The sequence below is a fragment of the Schistocerca nitens genome, chromosome 11 (genome assembly GCF_023898315.1).
Source record: "Schistocerca nitens isolate TAMUIC-IGC-003100 chromosome 11, iqSchNite1.1, whole genome shotgun sequence".
In the NCBI taxonomy this organism is placed as follows: domain Eukaryota; kingdom Metazoa; phylum Arthropoda; class Insecta; order Orthoptera; family Acrididae; genus Schistocerca; species Schistocerca nitens.
Window position 1 is genome coordinate 147,522,441 of NC_064624.1, and position 18,096 is coordinate 147,540,536.

Here is an 18,096-nt window from a genome sequence, read left to right on the forward strand (position 1 = left end):
GTTCCGTAAGGATGAAAACCGAAGGCAGCTTTGGATACAGGCCCTGAAACGGAAAAACTTTAAACCATCTGCACATACGCGCCTTTTTGTATATACAAGTTAGATTATTATAAGGTAAGAGCACCTATAGTCGACACATGAAGAGAATTTTTTTCTACCTTCTAATACTATTAAATAAATCTAGGCTCCAAAATTATTTTCTGAAACTTCAAAGTCTCACCTTTCATCTAAAATATCATTTTTTTTTAAACTGATAGTTTAAACTTTCGTAAGAATAGTAGGAACTGAACCTTTGAAGTGCACCTAAAATTGATACTCTAAAATGGACCTGCTCCTAAAGTCGACAATTTTGGCACCTATAGTTGACATAATTCCCATACCCCATTTTCTTTTATAAGTGACTAGAGCTCAAAACGCGGCGAATCCAATATTTAAAGTTTTGACACGAGCCCACTCTTACTGTTTAAAAGAATTTTAACGACATTTTACTTTAATTGAAAGTTTATAGTAATGTCGTCCCTTTACCAACCAGAGGGGCGTTCGATGTATTTGTTAGATTTTATAAATGGTACTGTGAACAAATCCAGGTCAATGTAGTTCTGACATAATTTTTCGCAAATAAAATAATTTTTGTTGGAAGCGTATGGCAGTCACTTGAGAAATGTGGATAAAATACGATACAAACATAGGATGGCAGACCGCTGATTTGAAATCCCGCCACGTTTTGCCAACAGTCACGTGGTTTATGTTGGAGCCACACCAGCCCTATAGCTTCTGCACAGCAAGGCCAGTCTACTAGTATCTATGGTCGAAGGACTACTGTAAATAGTAATAACCGAACATTAATTTCTCTGTCGTCTTCTCAGAGTTACGTGAGTAGGAAGAGCCTGTGACGTTATATTGTACGCTTGCGTAGCATTCTTTTGTCAAGATTGTGAGAGGGACGCCATTAGACAGAGCTTTGGAAAGGTGTGTATTAACTTAATTTGTTTAAATGTTTTGAATAGAGTTACTTAGTGAAAACTTGCATTATGATTTGTAATAAGCTTGCCTGGCATTTTATCCCATCCCTTTAAGACATTTTCAGTTATTTAAATATTATTCGAGGTGCAGAGCTGCGCTATGAACGAACGAGCCGCTGCCGCGGCGCATTCAAACTGCCTTAAATGACACCAATCATACCGCAAAGAAGCGGGCAGGTAAAATAGTGAACTAAAATTATTTCTTTCAGCTTCCGGAATTGCAGAGCAGAGCAGCAGATTTTATGATGTGTTTTACAGGTTGACACGGGCTGCTGATAATATATTATTAACAGTGCAAAAAGATAATTTACCTTCATAACATAAAAGAAATCTTGCTGTGCGTAGTTCTGGTCTGACAAACCTTATAGTAAAAACATCTTTTTCTCTGATACTAGTCTCATGTTCTCGTGTTAGTCGTGGTACTTATTGGTATTTTACTGTTACAAAAATCCACTGCAAAATTTTGATGTTGAACAAACATTGAGTACTGTAACATCAGTACTGATAACGAAATAATTTTCAGTAACCTTCTCAATAACTGTAAAGTCAGGAAGATATGTTGGACTTTATGGCGAGTCACAGTAACGAGAAAATGTTCCTTTAATAGAACGCCAGATCCAGAATAAAAAGAACATAATATATTTGATCCAAAGAAAGTCACAGCACAGCATCACTAAAAAAGTATTTCGGGGCTCTTTTCGTAGCAACATATTTTATCTCATGTATTAGTTGTTACGCGAGTAATAATAAAACGAAGAAAATGGAGAGCCAGCGAAAATGGAATGCGCGGGTGGTAGTGCCGGGTAGTGCAGAATGTGGAACACGGAAAACTTAGTTTTACCATCTATAAATAAAGACGGTGCGACAATGCATTACGCGCGTCTGGTAACCCGTCGTCACTGTGTCGAGAGCGACACGTGTTCGCAACTGGCCGGTCTCAGACTGTTCTTCGTAACCGGTGGCTGTGTACACGCCACGGCGCGTGACTCAGATTGCTTTTCCCGCGAGCATTACGCGTGATAACCGCACAGCACGGCGGCTCTCCCGCTGCCCGCTACGGCCGTTCAATTCTGCCGTTACCATCACCCTCCCTCATGAAAACGAGCTACCGAAGGTTGCTCGAGACTACCTCCTGGGCGTCCTGTGTTTGTCTCGCCAATGGCGGCGTTGGAGGGCACTTCGACATTTATTCTGTTTGCAGACACAGTGACGATGGGCACTGACGAGCGGGTTTTCAGGACGACAATTTCATACATTACATAGGTTGTACATACAAGAGACATCAATAAAAGCACAAAGAACACAACACTGACAATCAAATATGGATTAGTGTTATTGGAAGACTCGATAGACTTAATTTTAGTTGCTACTTCTAAGAAATTTAACTCAGCATTTATTACACTTTCATGGATATCCGCAATTAAATTGTCATCCTCGGGTAAGCTGGACAGAGAATGATTTGCATAGGTCAGTAAGTATGAGTCATTGTAATATTGTAATAAACAGGTAACATCCTTGATAAAGGGAATTTTGCATCTGCATGAAAGGTGGTTGGTAATACAGAAGGCATGTCAAACAGATCACACGATAAAATCACAGTGCGTAACTTTCAGAATTAATCCACTACCAGTTAATTTGAATGTGAAAGGTAGTTCAGGTGTGTCAAACGTTTTACAGGTAAATGTGATTTCGAGAGTTGAGTTGAATGAATATATTGTACCTTCAGAATATCTTTTAAGGAATAGCTGATGAAGATGCATTAAAATCCTAGGACAATCACCACAAGGCGGATTGTTCGTAAACAAATCTTTCTCACAACTGTACGCTTTAGTATCTAAGAATACTGCCATCTCTGGGCAAATTAGCTTATGACTACGTTTACACTTACGAACATGAGGGATACAAAATATCTTCTATCTTTACTAATTAATAAATAATGCTTTAGCTGATACACTGCGTGACTACCTACTTGCTTCCATTTCACAGGGTAAGTATGAATTTTATACATTTCAAAATTGTGCTTGGATCTGGCAATATAGAAACAATTACAGTTAATTGATCTTCAATCATTAAAAAAATAGGTGGTAGTTAATATGTAATAAGCATATAAATTGTAGGAATTGACAGAGTAAATCGTGGTAGATGATGCATCTAGCTTACGTTCAATCGACAGCAACATTTTTAAAAATTGATCTGGATGCAATAAAATACTATTCGAGCAATCTTGGATACTTCTGTGAAGGGTGTGGGGACAGTGTGTTACCCTAGGTGGAAACCGGGGTAATTGTGGGAGCGGAAAATGTTTTGTGAGGACAACTTCCATCTGCACAGCTGCGTGCTGTGCCACAGGGCACCTATCTGCAATTTGACGTGCCTTCTTTATGATAAATAGCAGTCTGTCTTTTCATGCATTGTTGATGTTCCTACCTGTAGTTTCCATTATTTTGATTACTGGAAGTTGAGTGTGTCAGTGATAAAATTACTATAGGCTCATTATTGTTACTTCATTATTGAAAACATCTGTGATTTCCAGTTGAGCGCACTAATGTATTTGCTTTTGCTTCAGGTTTGTAGGAGAATTGTTTAAGCTCGGTATGCTGACGTCAAATACTATGCATCGCTGTATACAACACCTTCTGAAGCAGAGGGATGAAGAGTCGCTAGAGTGCCTGTGTAAACTGCTAACTACTATAGGAAAGGATGTGGAGAGCAAAAACCATGTAAGTTCTTAGTAAAAGAGGGGAGTGAAAGTGAGTTTTGTGTGGTATGTGCTTTGTGGTGTGATTTTTGGTACGCTGTTGTGGACACAGTCTACTCGATAGAAGTTCATTAATCATGTTTCGGTTGTTGTAGCTCTTAGTTCTGTTCTAGCTAGGAAAAATTAGAGAGAAATTCTGCTTCATACAAGGGACAGTTTGGTAAGTTCAGTTGCACTCGGACCCATTTCAGCTTACTGTGCTAGCTTCAGGTGGTTTTTATTTTCTTTCTGAAAATTATTACATGTTAACATCTTGTTTAAGGTAAAATTTCTCTCCAGTAACTTATCAAAGGCATACTTTAGCCCAAATACAAATGGTTAATGCATTTTAAAAACTTAGTAATGTGGTTTTGTGTTGATGCACCTACAATAAACTTACATGGTTTTGTGCAGAAGGCTCTCCTGAAAGACAAAAATTCCAAAGTATAAAGTTTACCAGTTAGTTGCAATTGCACCAACATATTGCATGGCACTTCTGTAATGACTCAACAATCACATTGTAATTCTGCTAGCCAGTGGCAAAATTATTAATTACTATTGGGAAATTCAATGAATGCCCTGACCTCCAGGTCAGTTAATGTAGCTGGCCAGGATGGAAAGTTATGGGACAAACCAAACCGTTCTATTCTCTGAAAACAGTGACTAGTGCTATTACTGTAATCAGTTTGTTTTAGGCATCTGACCCATTAAATTATAAAATATTTATGGTTCAAATGGTTGCCTCTGGTGTGAAGAAGTTAAAAGTATGCCCGGTACAATTAAAAGTAGGGTTTGTGATAGTGGACTTACACTTTCCAGGGAGGGAAGGAAATTTCGTAATTGGTAGAAAATAGAAATTTACAGCTTTTCGTATATTCACATGTAATAAAACATACAAGCTGTCACACGGTGTGTGCATACTACACCCATCAAGAAATAGACTATTTTAAACTCCCTATATGTGACATTGAAATACGTGTCTACCGTGAACATCACACGATGAATGTAGGACTAACATCAGCTCATACTCGGTCCCAGTTGCAAGTTAATCTATTCCTTGGCTTCCTGGAGTAACAAAAAATTGCAGTGTTGCATCTAAATGACTGAATTTACAACTTTGAAAGGCTATTATAACCTAAACTTCCTGTGTTTACAGCCCAACAAAATATTGGAAGGGAAACAGTTAATCATTTTATAAACATTCATTGTTATGTGATAAAACTTGTGTTGAACATGTTGTTCTATTATTTCTTTGCTACTTACCAGTTTTGATTGGGTTGTTCCAGCATAATGTGAAGCTAAAAATACATAATTAACGTTTTGCACCTTCCAGCACTAAGGTCGTTTCACATGCTCAATATCAGATATTTGACACTTTAACTCATTTGTAAAAAGTTTGATATTCAAAGGTGTTTTATATGTGGGAAATGGATTCTTTAGAGTTGAGGGTGGATGTCAACTGGTTCTGCACTAAGCCTATAGAGCAGGGTGTATACACCCCAGGGAAATCTGGGAAAAGAGTGGGAATTTCTTCACCCGGGAGAAAAACTTCAACTTTGGGAATTTTTTTGAATTCTGGGAATATGTTGTTGTTTTAGTTGTCAGTTAAATTTTTGTGATTTTGACTGGTACTCTAACAAAGAATATTATTGTATCCCACCACTGGAGAATAATAATGCAGCAATAAAACATAAACAAGAGAAAAAAAGTTAGTCGCAAAGAAATGCACCTTCTACAGCAGCACACACAAGCATCCGCCAACAGCAAAATGTGTCAAAGGTGTTAGGATGAAGAGACTATGCAGTACGTAGTAACAACAAACTGCTTTTGATGAGTATGACGTCACAAATCCTTACATTAGATTAGTTCGAGCAGTTGCCAGAGGGCTCGAGCACATGCGAAATCAGTTGCACGTCAGCAGTATTTTCTCGCACTTCAGACCACTTAAAAGCCAGGTGCCAAACAGAAAGTTTTCCTGGCACGCCCGAGCAGCCCGATTCGTACAAGCGCTGAGCATTCTGAGTTTTAGTGTGAAGGGTAGTCTCCACATGACCTGTGTTAGTGATTTTACTGTTTCCTCTTCATTTACAGCTCCCATGTCTCATAAAAACAAAACAAATTTCTGTGACCAGAAGTTACCAAGTGAATTAAGACATTTGCATAATTAATGAAGGCTGAATTATGTAATTGGTTTCATTTTTCTGATTTTTATTTTATTACCATGTTTTTGGTAGTCGAGCATTAATCACCTGACAGAACAATGAAGTTGTTTTTGTTGATTTGCTAAAGAAATTTGGCTTTTATTAATCTTTCCCACTGAGGCAATCAATTTATTTGAAATGAAGCTTGCATTCCTCAGTATATGCTAGTTCCAACTGTTGGCTGAATTTCGAGTGCACGTTTTCATCTTCTGGCATGTATGGCATTATGCCATAATAAAGAACGAAACATGAGATAGTACATTACTGGTACTCCAAGAAAATTTATATCCTGAAAACCACACTGTAAACTCAATCAGATGGGGCCTTACTTAATTGTGAATCTGGAAAAAAGAAAACGGTGTTCACTTCAAGCCTAATTATGCCTTTGAGTATGGTTTACGAAAATCTGATCATCTGAGGAGTATCCTCTGATGTCCTGTTTTTTATTATGTAATAGATGTTTTAGTGCTCTATAAACACGAAATACGGCTTCCTACGCCATTGTAGCTGCACACTCACAGCAACGCCTGTTTCTTGGTGCTCTGTGGCAACTACTGAAATGAACCTAACATGTCTCGGGGAAATATTGTGAATGGTGGTTTCAAAAGAGTTATGTTCAAAATAAATTTCCCTTTACCCAAGATGAATTAAGTTGTGTGAGAATGTGAACTGTTTATTAAATCAGATTGTTTGACTCTTGCTTAAAATGTAACACTTTGAGTACCAGCCGTTTAGAAGAATTTCGAGCCCAGAATTTTAAATTTTAGTAGTACAGTTGTGTAATGTATCGTAAAGTGTAACACACGCAGAAAAGACCCATATTACATGTGAAAGCTTAGCTTCTCTCGTAGATTATTACTCTTAGAGATCAATGTTACTTGTGAAAGTGTAGCTTTTCTTGTAGCTACATGACATATATGAATGTAAACCATAAACTTTTCCTATTTGTATGCTCACGCTACTTACGTGATGTTGCTGTTGGCTGCCATGTTTCCTATACTCTCTGCTATCATTGGCTTGTGAGGTCATGCGAAATGAGCTATGATCAGCATACCAGAGAGCATCACAATCTCAGTTCCAGTGTTCCGGAAACGAATGTTTCTCAGTCAAATGCAGGAATAAGTAAAAGTCAATGAACACCAAATCAGATGTCCCTTTGATTCCTATTTCAAACCTTTTTCTGTTTGTCAATGTATCCTTGTGACTAGTTGGCTGTGGCAGTGCTAGTGACTAAAAAGGTCAGGCAAACTTGCTGTATGTTGCTTTCTCAGATAGAAGCAGTTGTGTGCTCTTGTATTCTGTAGCTTAAGAGACAGTACAGTTCCTTACAAGAGTTACATGATAGGTGATACAGTTACCTGTACAGTTGTACAGTGAAAAATTAACCCTCTGGACACACAAATGTGAAACTGCAAAGCTGTTTATTCTTTTCTAGGATCTGTCAAATTACTTTGACGAGATGAAGGCGCTTTCAAAGCAGCGCGGCCAGATCTCTTCGCGTGTGAGGTTCATGCTCCAGGATGTTATAGAGTTGCGTGACAACAAATGGGTTCCTCGGCGGGACGACTCCGCACTGAAAACGATCTACCAGATTCAGCGCGAAGCTAAGCGGGAGTCGATGATGGAAATGCAGATGCCATCTGGAGGTGGTGGCGGTAGTCGCGGGGGCGGCGGCGGTCGTGACGACAGAGGAGGTGACAGGAGAAAACGTAAGTTGGTGTACTGTATGATTTCTTTACTGAAGTGACACTGTGTGTTTTTATGTGTAGGATAGGACTGCAAAATGGTTGTTATGTCTTGGGCAAATGCATGGTGTTAATGGTGATTTACCGAAATAAAATGGTTAAATGTGCAAGAGCTTTCAGCTGAGTGCTCCTTGGTCATTTTAAAGTGTTGGCAATAACTGCGGACATGGAAGAGGAACACACTGTTGAAGGGTTGTATTTATTTGACTACATGATCTGGCCACAAGCTCAAAAAATTTTCATCTGTAATTCTGCCTCTTTTGTCTGATACACATACTAAAAATATTAGAAATTAAATTTGAGTTGTCTTATTAGCCATACGTAGAGACCAAACAATGCAAAAAACGAGCTACGTACATGGATTGCACACATGTGAAACCACTGCACATTAAATATTGTCAACATTTGGTGGTAAGGTGAAATGCAGTTCATTTCAGCAATTTATAAATGTAAGGCTACTTCTGTAGCACAGTTCATCTGCTACTGTGAGGTTCGTTCACAAGTGCTATTGTGTACGCAGTACCTTGTCATGTATTGGTAGATGCTTTGCTTATGTTGTGTTTTTACAATTAGGACAACAGTTCTACATTTTGTTGCTAATGGTTGTGATGAAGTAGTTTGATGTCCAGGGCTGTGATCAATACGGAAAACTGTTTCTTCTAGCATACTATCACCATATTGATACTAAAAGATATCTGCTGATATCGTACCTTCACTGTCATTACTCAATTTTTCTTTCACGCCCATTTCCTCCGATAAATTAACAAAAGTTTATTGCACAGTCATCCAGTGTCTATGAAGGATCAACAATAGATGACTGGCATGTTGCCATCTGCATTGGAACTATCATCCCTGCCATTTTCAGAACGATCTTTACTCATTCTCTGAAATAATGCAAGACAGCTCTGGCATTTCCATTAAAAAATAATTACTGGTTTCAGCTAACACATTTCCCCTTTCACTGCTGCTGTCACTCTGGGTCGGAATCAGTAGTAGTACTTTGCAAAAGGCATAACAGAATTTCCTCCTCCTTTATTCTGCAAGAGTGCGTTGTGTGAAACTAAAAAAACGACTACCTGTCACAGCTGCTCATGGTGTTGTGAGATCTGCAGTGGTTTCAGAAGGAACCACCACAATAATTATGTGAACAAATACAATAAGCTTAATTATTATTGCAACATACGAAGTATGAATTTTAATAGGACAGTTTTCTGTACTTAATTCCTGTGCAAAACATGCTTTACAGAGACAAATTCAGTCACAGTTTGAAAAACTGAAAACTATGCACGGCATGCAAAAATGGCTGCTATCTTTGCTCTTCTGGCTGCCGATATTTGTAACGTGTAGTAGTTCGAGCTGCAGCTGCTAAATAGCAGCACCTACTGGAGACATAAAGGGTGGCTGCAGATGTATCTACTATACATACAACACAAAATGAGAAAATTCTAGGTTGTTTTAAATGGAACCACGTTGTCCAAAATGGTCTGCATTGCTAAGCATCAATGTCCATGTTCAGATTAGATATCTTGGCATTATTGAATGAGTTTATGTTAAATTTAAATGTTTTGCCTTCTCACTCAGTAGAAAGGTTTTTTTGATAAAGATGCATTGGAACAGGTGGTGGTGGCGGCCCTAGCGAAGATGGGTGGCAGTCGGTCCAAAGGAAGAACCTTGACACCAGCAAGTTGCGGATCAAAGTGGTGAGTACCGCTGCTGAATGTCCTGGATAATTGAGAATTGTGAACTATACTTAGATGTCCAATTCCTCTCGTGAGGTAAGATTTTGTAAATGTACTTAACTGAAGGACCAGGTAGTATTAGTCTTGTGTTTGTTAATTTTGTAGTGACATGAACCATTGCCGCACTTTTTGAATTTCGTAAGAACATTTGTGTACCTGTTAGTCTGTGACTGCTGAAAGTGGGAATAACTTCAGAAGGAATTGACAGTGGTTCCTGTGTGTGTGTGTGTGTGTGTGTGTGTGTGTGTGTGTGTGTGATGGGGGAAGGGGTAGTGGGGGGAGGGCTTACATTCAGCATAGTGTGATTTGTTCTGCCAAATATAGTTGATTCGTTCTGCCAAATATAGTTGATTCGTTCTGCCAAATATAGTTGCTTTTGCAGAAATTTAGGTTGATATGAACTTGATATTAGAAAGTGACAATTGTCGAAATTATTGGCAATGGTCCACTATTTGGTTGTGCCAACAATGTCACATTTTGTTTTGTAGGTTATTTCTTTTATTAGACTTTCACTGTTGGTACTTAATTCAGTCTATGCAGCACACTCAAGAATAGAAAACTGGTAGGTGGTTGTGGACACCATAAATTCTTGAAACCAGTCTTTGGACTGATAACAGCAGCCACATACACAACATAAATAATAGATGTTCATGTAATATAAAAAGCCTCTGTGTGACTGCTAAGGATATGGCATCACATTTATTCTGCAGTCGAGTTTGGTACGTATTCCACTCTCCTGTGGTTTTTCGGTGTCTGAGAACAGGTTATAATTTAACTTGACCAGAAAAGCTTGCAAGATCAAAATATCACAGCTATAAACAAGCTCATCAAACATGCAGAGCAAAATACTGTAAGGGCTTTATACCCTAAGCGCAGCCCCCAAATCTTCATCCATAGTTACAGTTGAGCCGTTTTGGTCCTGAACTTCACCTGGTTTGTTTTGAATCTGCTAGATTGAGGGGCCCATATCAGCAATTTTTACTCCGTGCTGTAAAATGAAAAATTTGATTTAATGTAATTTATACACTCTCAGAATTGCATGTTTGTACTGTCAGAAAAACACATTGAGAGTTCAGGGAGTGGGATTTTTATAGAAATGTTAAAATAACTTTGTAACCCTTACAATATCACCTTAAAGTAAGCATTTTGAGGGTTTTAGAATGCTGTTACTGCCGGGGAGAGGGATTTCCAGTCTCACTCCTTGACAGAGTGGATAGTGTGGATTTTGAAATACATTAAATGATCTTTAGACAACACCAAAAGGAATGCAGGAATTCTTTATTTGAACAAATATTCACACTCGTGTCCTCTCCTTTATTATAGTGTCAATATTGGATCAGTCCTTACATTTTCAGAGTAGCAGCAATCACTTTCAGCATCAGATATCTTTTAGAAACCCCATTCTGTTTCCTTGTAAAACTGCAGATTGTCAGTGTTCCTGCAATTATAGTCAAACTGTTTTGTTGATAGCTTAACCGCATCTGACATCTGGGATTTGTTTTCGTACGATTTGTTTTCATTTAATATCGTTCGATATCTGGTTGAGTTTTGACATCCTTTAAGATATACATCAGTTCTAGATGGTTGTTCCTCTTGAGCTTCCACTTTGACCATGTAGAATTTCAAATCGTGTTAAACAAGATTCTTGAAACAGTTGCTTGCTTCTCCCAGTTGAATAGTTGCAATCTTTATCTGAAAGTGTTTGAAGCAGCGTCATTTCTCTTAGCCGAGATATAGTCTGTAATACCTCTTCATACAGAAGCAATAAAAACTGTGTTCTGTTTTCTCATCATTGCTTACTTCATTACAAGGTCTTTCCCTGCTTTAACTTTTCTCCTAATTCTGAACAAACATTGGTTCTAGGACTCCCAAACCCTATATCGTAATTGATACAAAAACTGAGCAAAGGAAACACTCTTTGGTCTTCAATTTTGATTCGACAGTTTCATCATACACTTGCCATACCTTCTTAATATAAAGTTCAGGTGGTAAGTACAACCTACTCACATGTTTCCTACTTCCACAGCAGTGACGTTCTGTACAGTTCCGTGACAGTAGACATTTTTATAATGCTTACTGGTGAGGTGTGTTACTGTAACTTCCTTTGACGCCTCCCCTAGTTTTCCTTGCTCCATTGCCACTAGCAGCATGTGATCATCTTAGAACACCTATTTAACTAGAAATTATCAAGAAATGTTGACCTACACACTGACAATACATCCACATTTGCCTGTCATAAATGGCGGAGGTATGTTTCTTTTAATTCTGGTCGTGACACAGTACAGTGATTTTGAAGTTAGCTTGACTGATCGTGTTTTATGAAGCATGTAGGGCTCAGTTAAACTAGAAAATATGACTTGTGTTTTTTAAGTAAGTACTGTTTTGAAAGTAAAAAAAGACTTGCTAAGATCTAAATTTTATTTTTACATGAAAGCCTGTACTGTAATCTACTTTATTTTACTTTATTTTTTATAATTTCCTCCTCATAGAAGGCTGCCGCCTGACTTATTAACCACTGCCTCACCACTGTCTTGTCTTCGTTGTCATCTTGGACGCTGACCGTCCAGGTGTTCCTTCCAATGCAGGAACAGATGGGTAGTCAGTGGGCGCAAGATCAGGGCTGTACGGAGGATGATTTCGAGTTTCCCATCGAAAAGATGTGGTGAGATCTTTGGTCTGATTTGCCACATGTGGACGGGCATCGTCTTGCAGCAACACGATGCCCTCGCTCAACTTGCCACGTCTTTTGTTCTGAATTGAACGGCGCAGATTGCACAATGTCTTACAGTAAGCTGCTGCATTGATCGTCTCATTACGAGGCAGAAATTCCACAAGCAATACTGCTTTTCTGTTCCAAAAAACTGTGCATATGATTTTCCGGGCAGAAATTATTTGCTTAAACTTTGCTTTTCTGGGTGAATCTGAATGCCGCCTTTCCGTGGACCGTTGCTTTGATTCTGGTGTGACGTAAGCCACCCGTGTTTCATCGCCCGTAACAATTTGGCTTCACAAATCACCGCCGTTGTGGTACCGCTCAAGTAAAGTCAATGCACTATCTAAACGTTTGGTTTTGTGCCCATCCGTCAACTGCACAGATCTCACGATGAATACGGATTGCTTTTTAGGCCTATAGCACTAAGGAATCGTATAACAGCCCATACTTCAGTCGGCGGGACTCACGATTATCGGAGGCATCTTAAACATTCGGTACAAAATGCAATCGAGGAAGACTCGGACTGTAATGGCGTCAGTGCGTAGACAACAGATGTAGGTACCCATTGCTCGTGCGCAGATCGCCGACCGCAGTGCTGTGGCCGTGGTGTGGCAAAACGGTACTTAAAAAAACACTCCTCGTATCTGCCATTGCATTCTGAATACTTGCGTGTCTTTTGTTATGTTTCCATTTGGGATGAATGGGTGGACATGTAGCAAAAAATATGAAAATGAATTTTATTGATAAAATAGGAAAGTTTGTGACAGCAGTTGAAGCAGTCAGCGAAACAATATTATGCCTACCCAGTGTACAAAACTTCCCTCGGCATATCTGTTAAGTCGTTCAGACTTCCTCGACCTTTTCTCGCCCTCGGCATGGATTGGCTTTAGCAGTGGAAAAGCTTCACTCCTCATATCTGACTCAATTATTCCCCCCGAAATAGCACTCTGTTAATGTTTTCATACTACACTACAGCTGCAATGATATGATACGGCCAACTACAGATTTTCTGACTCCTCGATACCAGTGAACATTTTCAAGATTTGGTATTTTTGTTAGTAAAATCCAAAGTATTTCACGTATGTAAGGCAATGTAAATTACAGTTGTGTTTCACGACTGTTAACTTCCTCCATAAAAAAGCACTCCAGTATAATACTAAAGACCTACACAACTGCAATTTTCAGCTGCCGAGAAAGAGGAACGCCAGGCCCGAACGGCGAGCAGCAGGACGCCTTCTCGATCGTCGTCACGCGAAGGCAGCTCGGCGAGGCAGACTCCCGCTCCGTCATCTTCGCAGAGCCGCGACGATCTGGCTTCTGTGGTGCAACCTGTGGCTTCCGGTTCTTCCGCCATCTCGGACCGAGATATCCGCAAAAACTTGCCGCATCTGAATCCGGACCAAGTTGCCAAGAAGATTCAGTTTATCTTGGAGGAATTTGTGACCAACAACAACTTCCAAGTAATTACACATTAAGTATTCTTTACAGTATTTGAAACAAAGTACCTTTTTCATATAGAGATAACGCTAAGGTAACTAGTCTGTTAAATTGAGAATGTGAGACCTCCAAACTAATAAGAAATGTTCGGTGTGTGTTGTCAAAGCAGTTTAATACAGTAAATGGTTACCTGTGCTCTGGAAATTGAGGTCTGTTTCACTTGCAGGAGAGTGCGCTGTGTGTATCGGAGACATTCCCACCTTCCAACATGGGCAACTTCGTCGTAGAAACGATGAACATCTTACTGGAGCGGTCGGCGACCGTCCGGAGCGGTGTTGGAAAGCTGATGGGCCACCTCATGAAGGAGGGCATCCTCACTACGGAACAGTTCCTAGAAGGGTAGGTTGTCACGCTCCCAGCAGAACTGTGACGTAGTTGATCCGACAAAATTAAATGTAGGACAGATTGGCTAATTTGTATCCACAGATGTGAAAGGCAGGGCAGACAAAGTTTTAACTTACTGTGTCGGTGACACGTTTCCAAAAATAGTTCGTTCCTAGTGCTATTCTTTGCACAGGGCTTTGTCGGTGACACACTGTTTTTGGTCTGTGAAGGAAACTGTGCCCAAATGAGTTATTTTGTAAAGAAATAGAGGGCACGTTCTATCTTGTTAATAAATCTAAGTTAGTTGGCATCCATTCTGTAACTTAGCACTGAAACGATTTACACTCCACTATTGCTGTGGAAGAAATGTTGAAGGTGCAGTTGTGTGAGCCATATTTCTGGTAATGCGTGGTTGCAACACAGGGCGAATTTCTTGTATGGCTGTGCAATACTCCTGATAAGGTAGTCTGTTGCAGATAGCTGCCAGGGTGTTTAATATCCTACACCTGGTGTAGATCGTACCTTGTGTGGTTGGGCAATCTCTCAGCCTGGCTTCCTCCTCCTGAAGCTAACAGCCCTGCAATGCTAAGTCATGTAATCTGAGCGGTGAGATGGTGTCGGGGGGGGGGGGGGGGGGGTGTTCGCTTGTACTTATCACAAGACTGAACCAAAATTCAGCATAACATGCACAAGTTAAGGAAGGAAAGCTTTTCAAAGAATCTCACTTGAAAGTGATATAAATTCTGCATTGTGACGACCTGCATTTTTGTCATTTCTAATACAGCTGAAACAATTTTTTCATCCATTGTAAAGTGGCAGGTCGATACCAGTATGCCTTCATTTCTGTTGCCTGTGTACATGTCCATAGTAACACAAAAAATTACATTCTGTAAGGGCTTTGTCTAATTTATTTTTGTCTCCTCGTATAGTTTTGCATCGGTGAACATTTAAGGTTGGTTTTATCTGGCAACTCGTATCTGCTGTCTAAGGCATGAACAAATTTTTTCAAACCTTAATGGTGAGAAGATCTATACAGCAGTATATCACTAGCAGTCATATGTGCACAAGGAGAATAAAGCTCCTTTTTTTTGTTCTGTTGAAATAATGTTTTATAGAGCTTATCAATATTTCGGTTGCACCTCCTACACTTGTACTAGCTCAAAAGTTGATCACTCACCTTTGTTCTATTTCTTTTCTATAGTTCTTCACCATACTTTCTGTTTAAATGGTTTCGTAAATTGGTTGTATTCCCAGAATGTAGATATTCAATTCAGATGGTACACTTCACAAATTATTACCCTCCATTTTTTTGACTGTTCCACCCAGATGATTAGTGATCTTCACAATTCATTTTCAAAACAATAACAAAGAACTCTATTTATGCACATCTGACATAAACAATCTTTGGGGTGCGATATTTCCTCAGCCAACGGAGGAGCGAGTGAAAAGTAGTGATTGTTTAATGTCGGCATCATTCGAAACACTTTGTGACGACTGTGCTCTTTGTCTCACTGGTGAAGAGAGTGATTCGACAGTCGAGGCACTGTAGTTGTGTGAAGAACAATAATCCTGTTACGTTGGGTTTAAATAACGAAGTGACTGACGAGGAATCCATTGTTGGCACACGGTCACTTACGGTAAGATGATACCGGACAAGAGCTTAAGAAATACCTACAGGATCAGGAGTTTCTGCAAAAAACATTCCTGGGCATTCACCATCAGCTCTTGGCAAGAAGAGACTAGTTTTTCAATGGTGAGAGCTGATAGCATGTGTATTTTAGTGTGTGTTTCCAGCCACCATACAAATAAAAAACTTCACACTCGACAGGTTGTGATTTTGCTATATTCAATTTTGTGGGAACTGGTGCATCCTTTGAAGGGACAAGCTCTGGTAATTGGACATAGCATCCAACAGTGAACAACATTTGTACTACTGCAAAAGCAGATGCGACATAATGGATTGCACTGATGTTTCATATTTTTAAATAACAATTGAGGGTGTGTTCAATTAACAGCAACAACTACTACGACAATGATAAAAATCGTATTTATTTTAAAATGTATAACACAGTACAGTCACAGAAGCTCAACAAATGTTTAAAATGTCATTTTTCCTGTAATAACTGCTTTGTATGAAAACAGCCTTATTTACATTGTTTTCCTTGTTACAAGTAAGTATGCCCACACATTCGAAGACGGCAAACTGTATAATGCACATTCATGAATCCGTGTTGTTAAAGTATGTAATTTTTACCGTAAGGATCTGATTGGTATGAGATACCCGAGACCGAGTGTTGGCTGTCATCACTGGAAGAAAAATAATTTGCTCTCACATGTCCCCTCCTCCACAGTGGCCACTCTATTAACAATATATGTTTATAAACAGTATATAGTGGCTAAGGTGCCATCATATTTGATGTCGATTAAATAACTCTTCGCAATCTACTTTCCCTGTGGTCTTCACATGCCGTGGAGGTAACGGGATCTGAAAATTTTTTGGCTGCCAGTTAAAGAAGAATGGCATTATGAACAATATGACTATTGGTAGTTAAACCGGACTATCGATACTGACGGTAGAGCAGATGCCATCAATTAATCGATAGTTTGCCGATGTTTAAGTAGCAGTAAACTGCACTCATGTCCAGTAACTTGCTTTCGCAATATACTGGCCTGTATAACTACTAATGGCCCAGAAATAAGTTTCTATCGACATTGTCGTGCACCAGTGGCCAACATTATTGCGGAAAATGTGGTTGACGTTGCCACAGTATATCGTCAGAAACATCAAATTTACACGGTCTGTGTAAGCCTACTGTAGATGGCATAAAAGTTTCCCGGGTATGTTACCGCGTCATATTGTATAAAACTACCCCTCGGGAAAACAAATGTTTCGGCCACGATTGCAGCGGCCTTCTTGTGTGTCTACTGGTAGATGCAGGAGGAGGCCGCTGCAACTGTGGAAGAAACGTTGGTTTCCCCAGCAGTAGTTCTATACAATAACGTAGCATCGTATCCAGAAAACTTTTATTGGCTTATACTGAAGATGCTGTGAAATTTTGCACAAAATAAAATACTTCCTACATTATCGTTGAGAAAAAAATACTGGTGTAAAATGCACTAGCAAAGTAAGTTGATGAGGTTCACTACCACATGATGACATAATGTATCTCTATATTTAACTGTGATGGAATAAGCTCAACAGGGCTGATGGAAGTGACACCTACATTCACTAGTAAATTTTAATGTGTGTTCAAACTGTGAGATTTTCATTAAATTTTTTAATTACAGGTTCAAAGAGATTGCGGAAGTTGCTGATGACTTGGCCATAGATGTGCCGAAAGTGTGGCTGTACTTGGCTGAAATACTTGGTGAGTCTGTAGGATTATTTTCTCTCTCCCTTCCCCTCTCTCTCTCTCTCTCTCTCTCTCTCTCTCTCTCTCTCTCTCTCTCTCTCTCTCTAACCTGCTAGCATAATATCTTCATACCATCACAGCAGCTAAGAGATTACTTTTTATTGTGGTTTTTGAACCTAATATTATTTTCCCACTCTGGATTCTCTCTCTTTCCGGTCGTGGTAGGAATAAATCTCATCTCAGTTGCCTGAATTCTGCTAATGCCATTACTTGTGGTAGATGTTTCTCAATCCGTATACAAAAATGGACATATAATAGTGAAACGTCCCCTATGAACAATTATACTTGACTCTGCTTAAACTGACACACAATATTTTGCTAGCGCAACGCAATCTGACTTTCAATAATCCCTACAAAAGAATGGGCCCTGACTAACATTAAACTATACCTTTCACAAATCACTTACCTCTTAAAAATCTTCGCTACTCAAGCTACTGCAATACAGCGAGCGTCACTACTGCCAGCTAAATAAAAGATTCAAAGTACTGAAGGCACTAACTACTGATAGGCATAGTTAGCAAATGAAAGATTTTGATAGAGAACAAACAATGTATTTACCTCAATAGTCATAATATATATAGCAGTTCATGACAAATTTCAAAACTCCATCTCTCTTCCCACATCCACCACTGCTGGCGGCTCACCTCCAACTGCGCAACGCTACACGCTGTTCACATCCAGCTGCCGCTGCCCAACACTACAATG

At 39.3% G+C, this 18,096-nt stretch overlaps 2 protein-coding genes across 7 annotated transcripts in view; both read left to right on the forward strand.

Annotated features, from left to right (window-relative positions):
• The window catches only part of LOC126213414 (eukaryotic translation initiation factor 4 gamma 1-like), a 786,084-nt gene that overhangs the window by 746,394 nt on the left and 21,594 nt on the right, over positions 1-18,096 (forward strand). Inside the window, exons 33-35 of one of the 6 annotated variants that reach the window (XM_049941157.1) lie at positions 13,343-13,617; positions 13,821-13,993; positions 17,267-17,346. The exons of the other annotated variants lie outside the window; for them this stretch is intronic. Of the exons in view, the coding sequence (XP_049797114.1) occupies positions 13,343-13,617; positions 13,821-13,993; positions 17,267-17,346 (528 nt within the window). The remainder of the gene's footprint in view (positions 1-13,342; positions 13,618-13,820; positions 13,994-17,266; positions 17,347-18,096) is intronic. 6 annotated transcript variants of the gene reach the window in all.
• LOC126213419 (eukaryotic translation initiation factor 4 gamma 1-like) overlaps positions 7,550-18,096 on the forward strand; it is a 110,616-nt gene continuing 100,069 nt past the window's right edge. The window contains exons 1-2 of the mRNA XM_049941159.1: positions 7,550-7,669; positions 9,323-9,405. Coding sequence (XP_049797116.1) covers positions 7,579-7,669; positions 9,323-9,405 — 174 coding nt within the window. The 5' untranslated portion in view covers positions 7,550-7,578. The remainder of the gene's footprint in view (positions 7,670-9,322; positions 9,406-18,096) is intronic.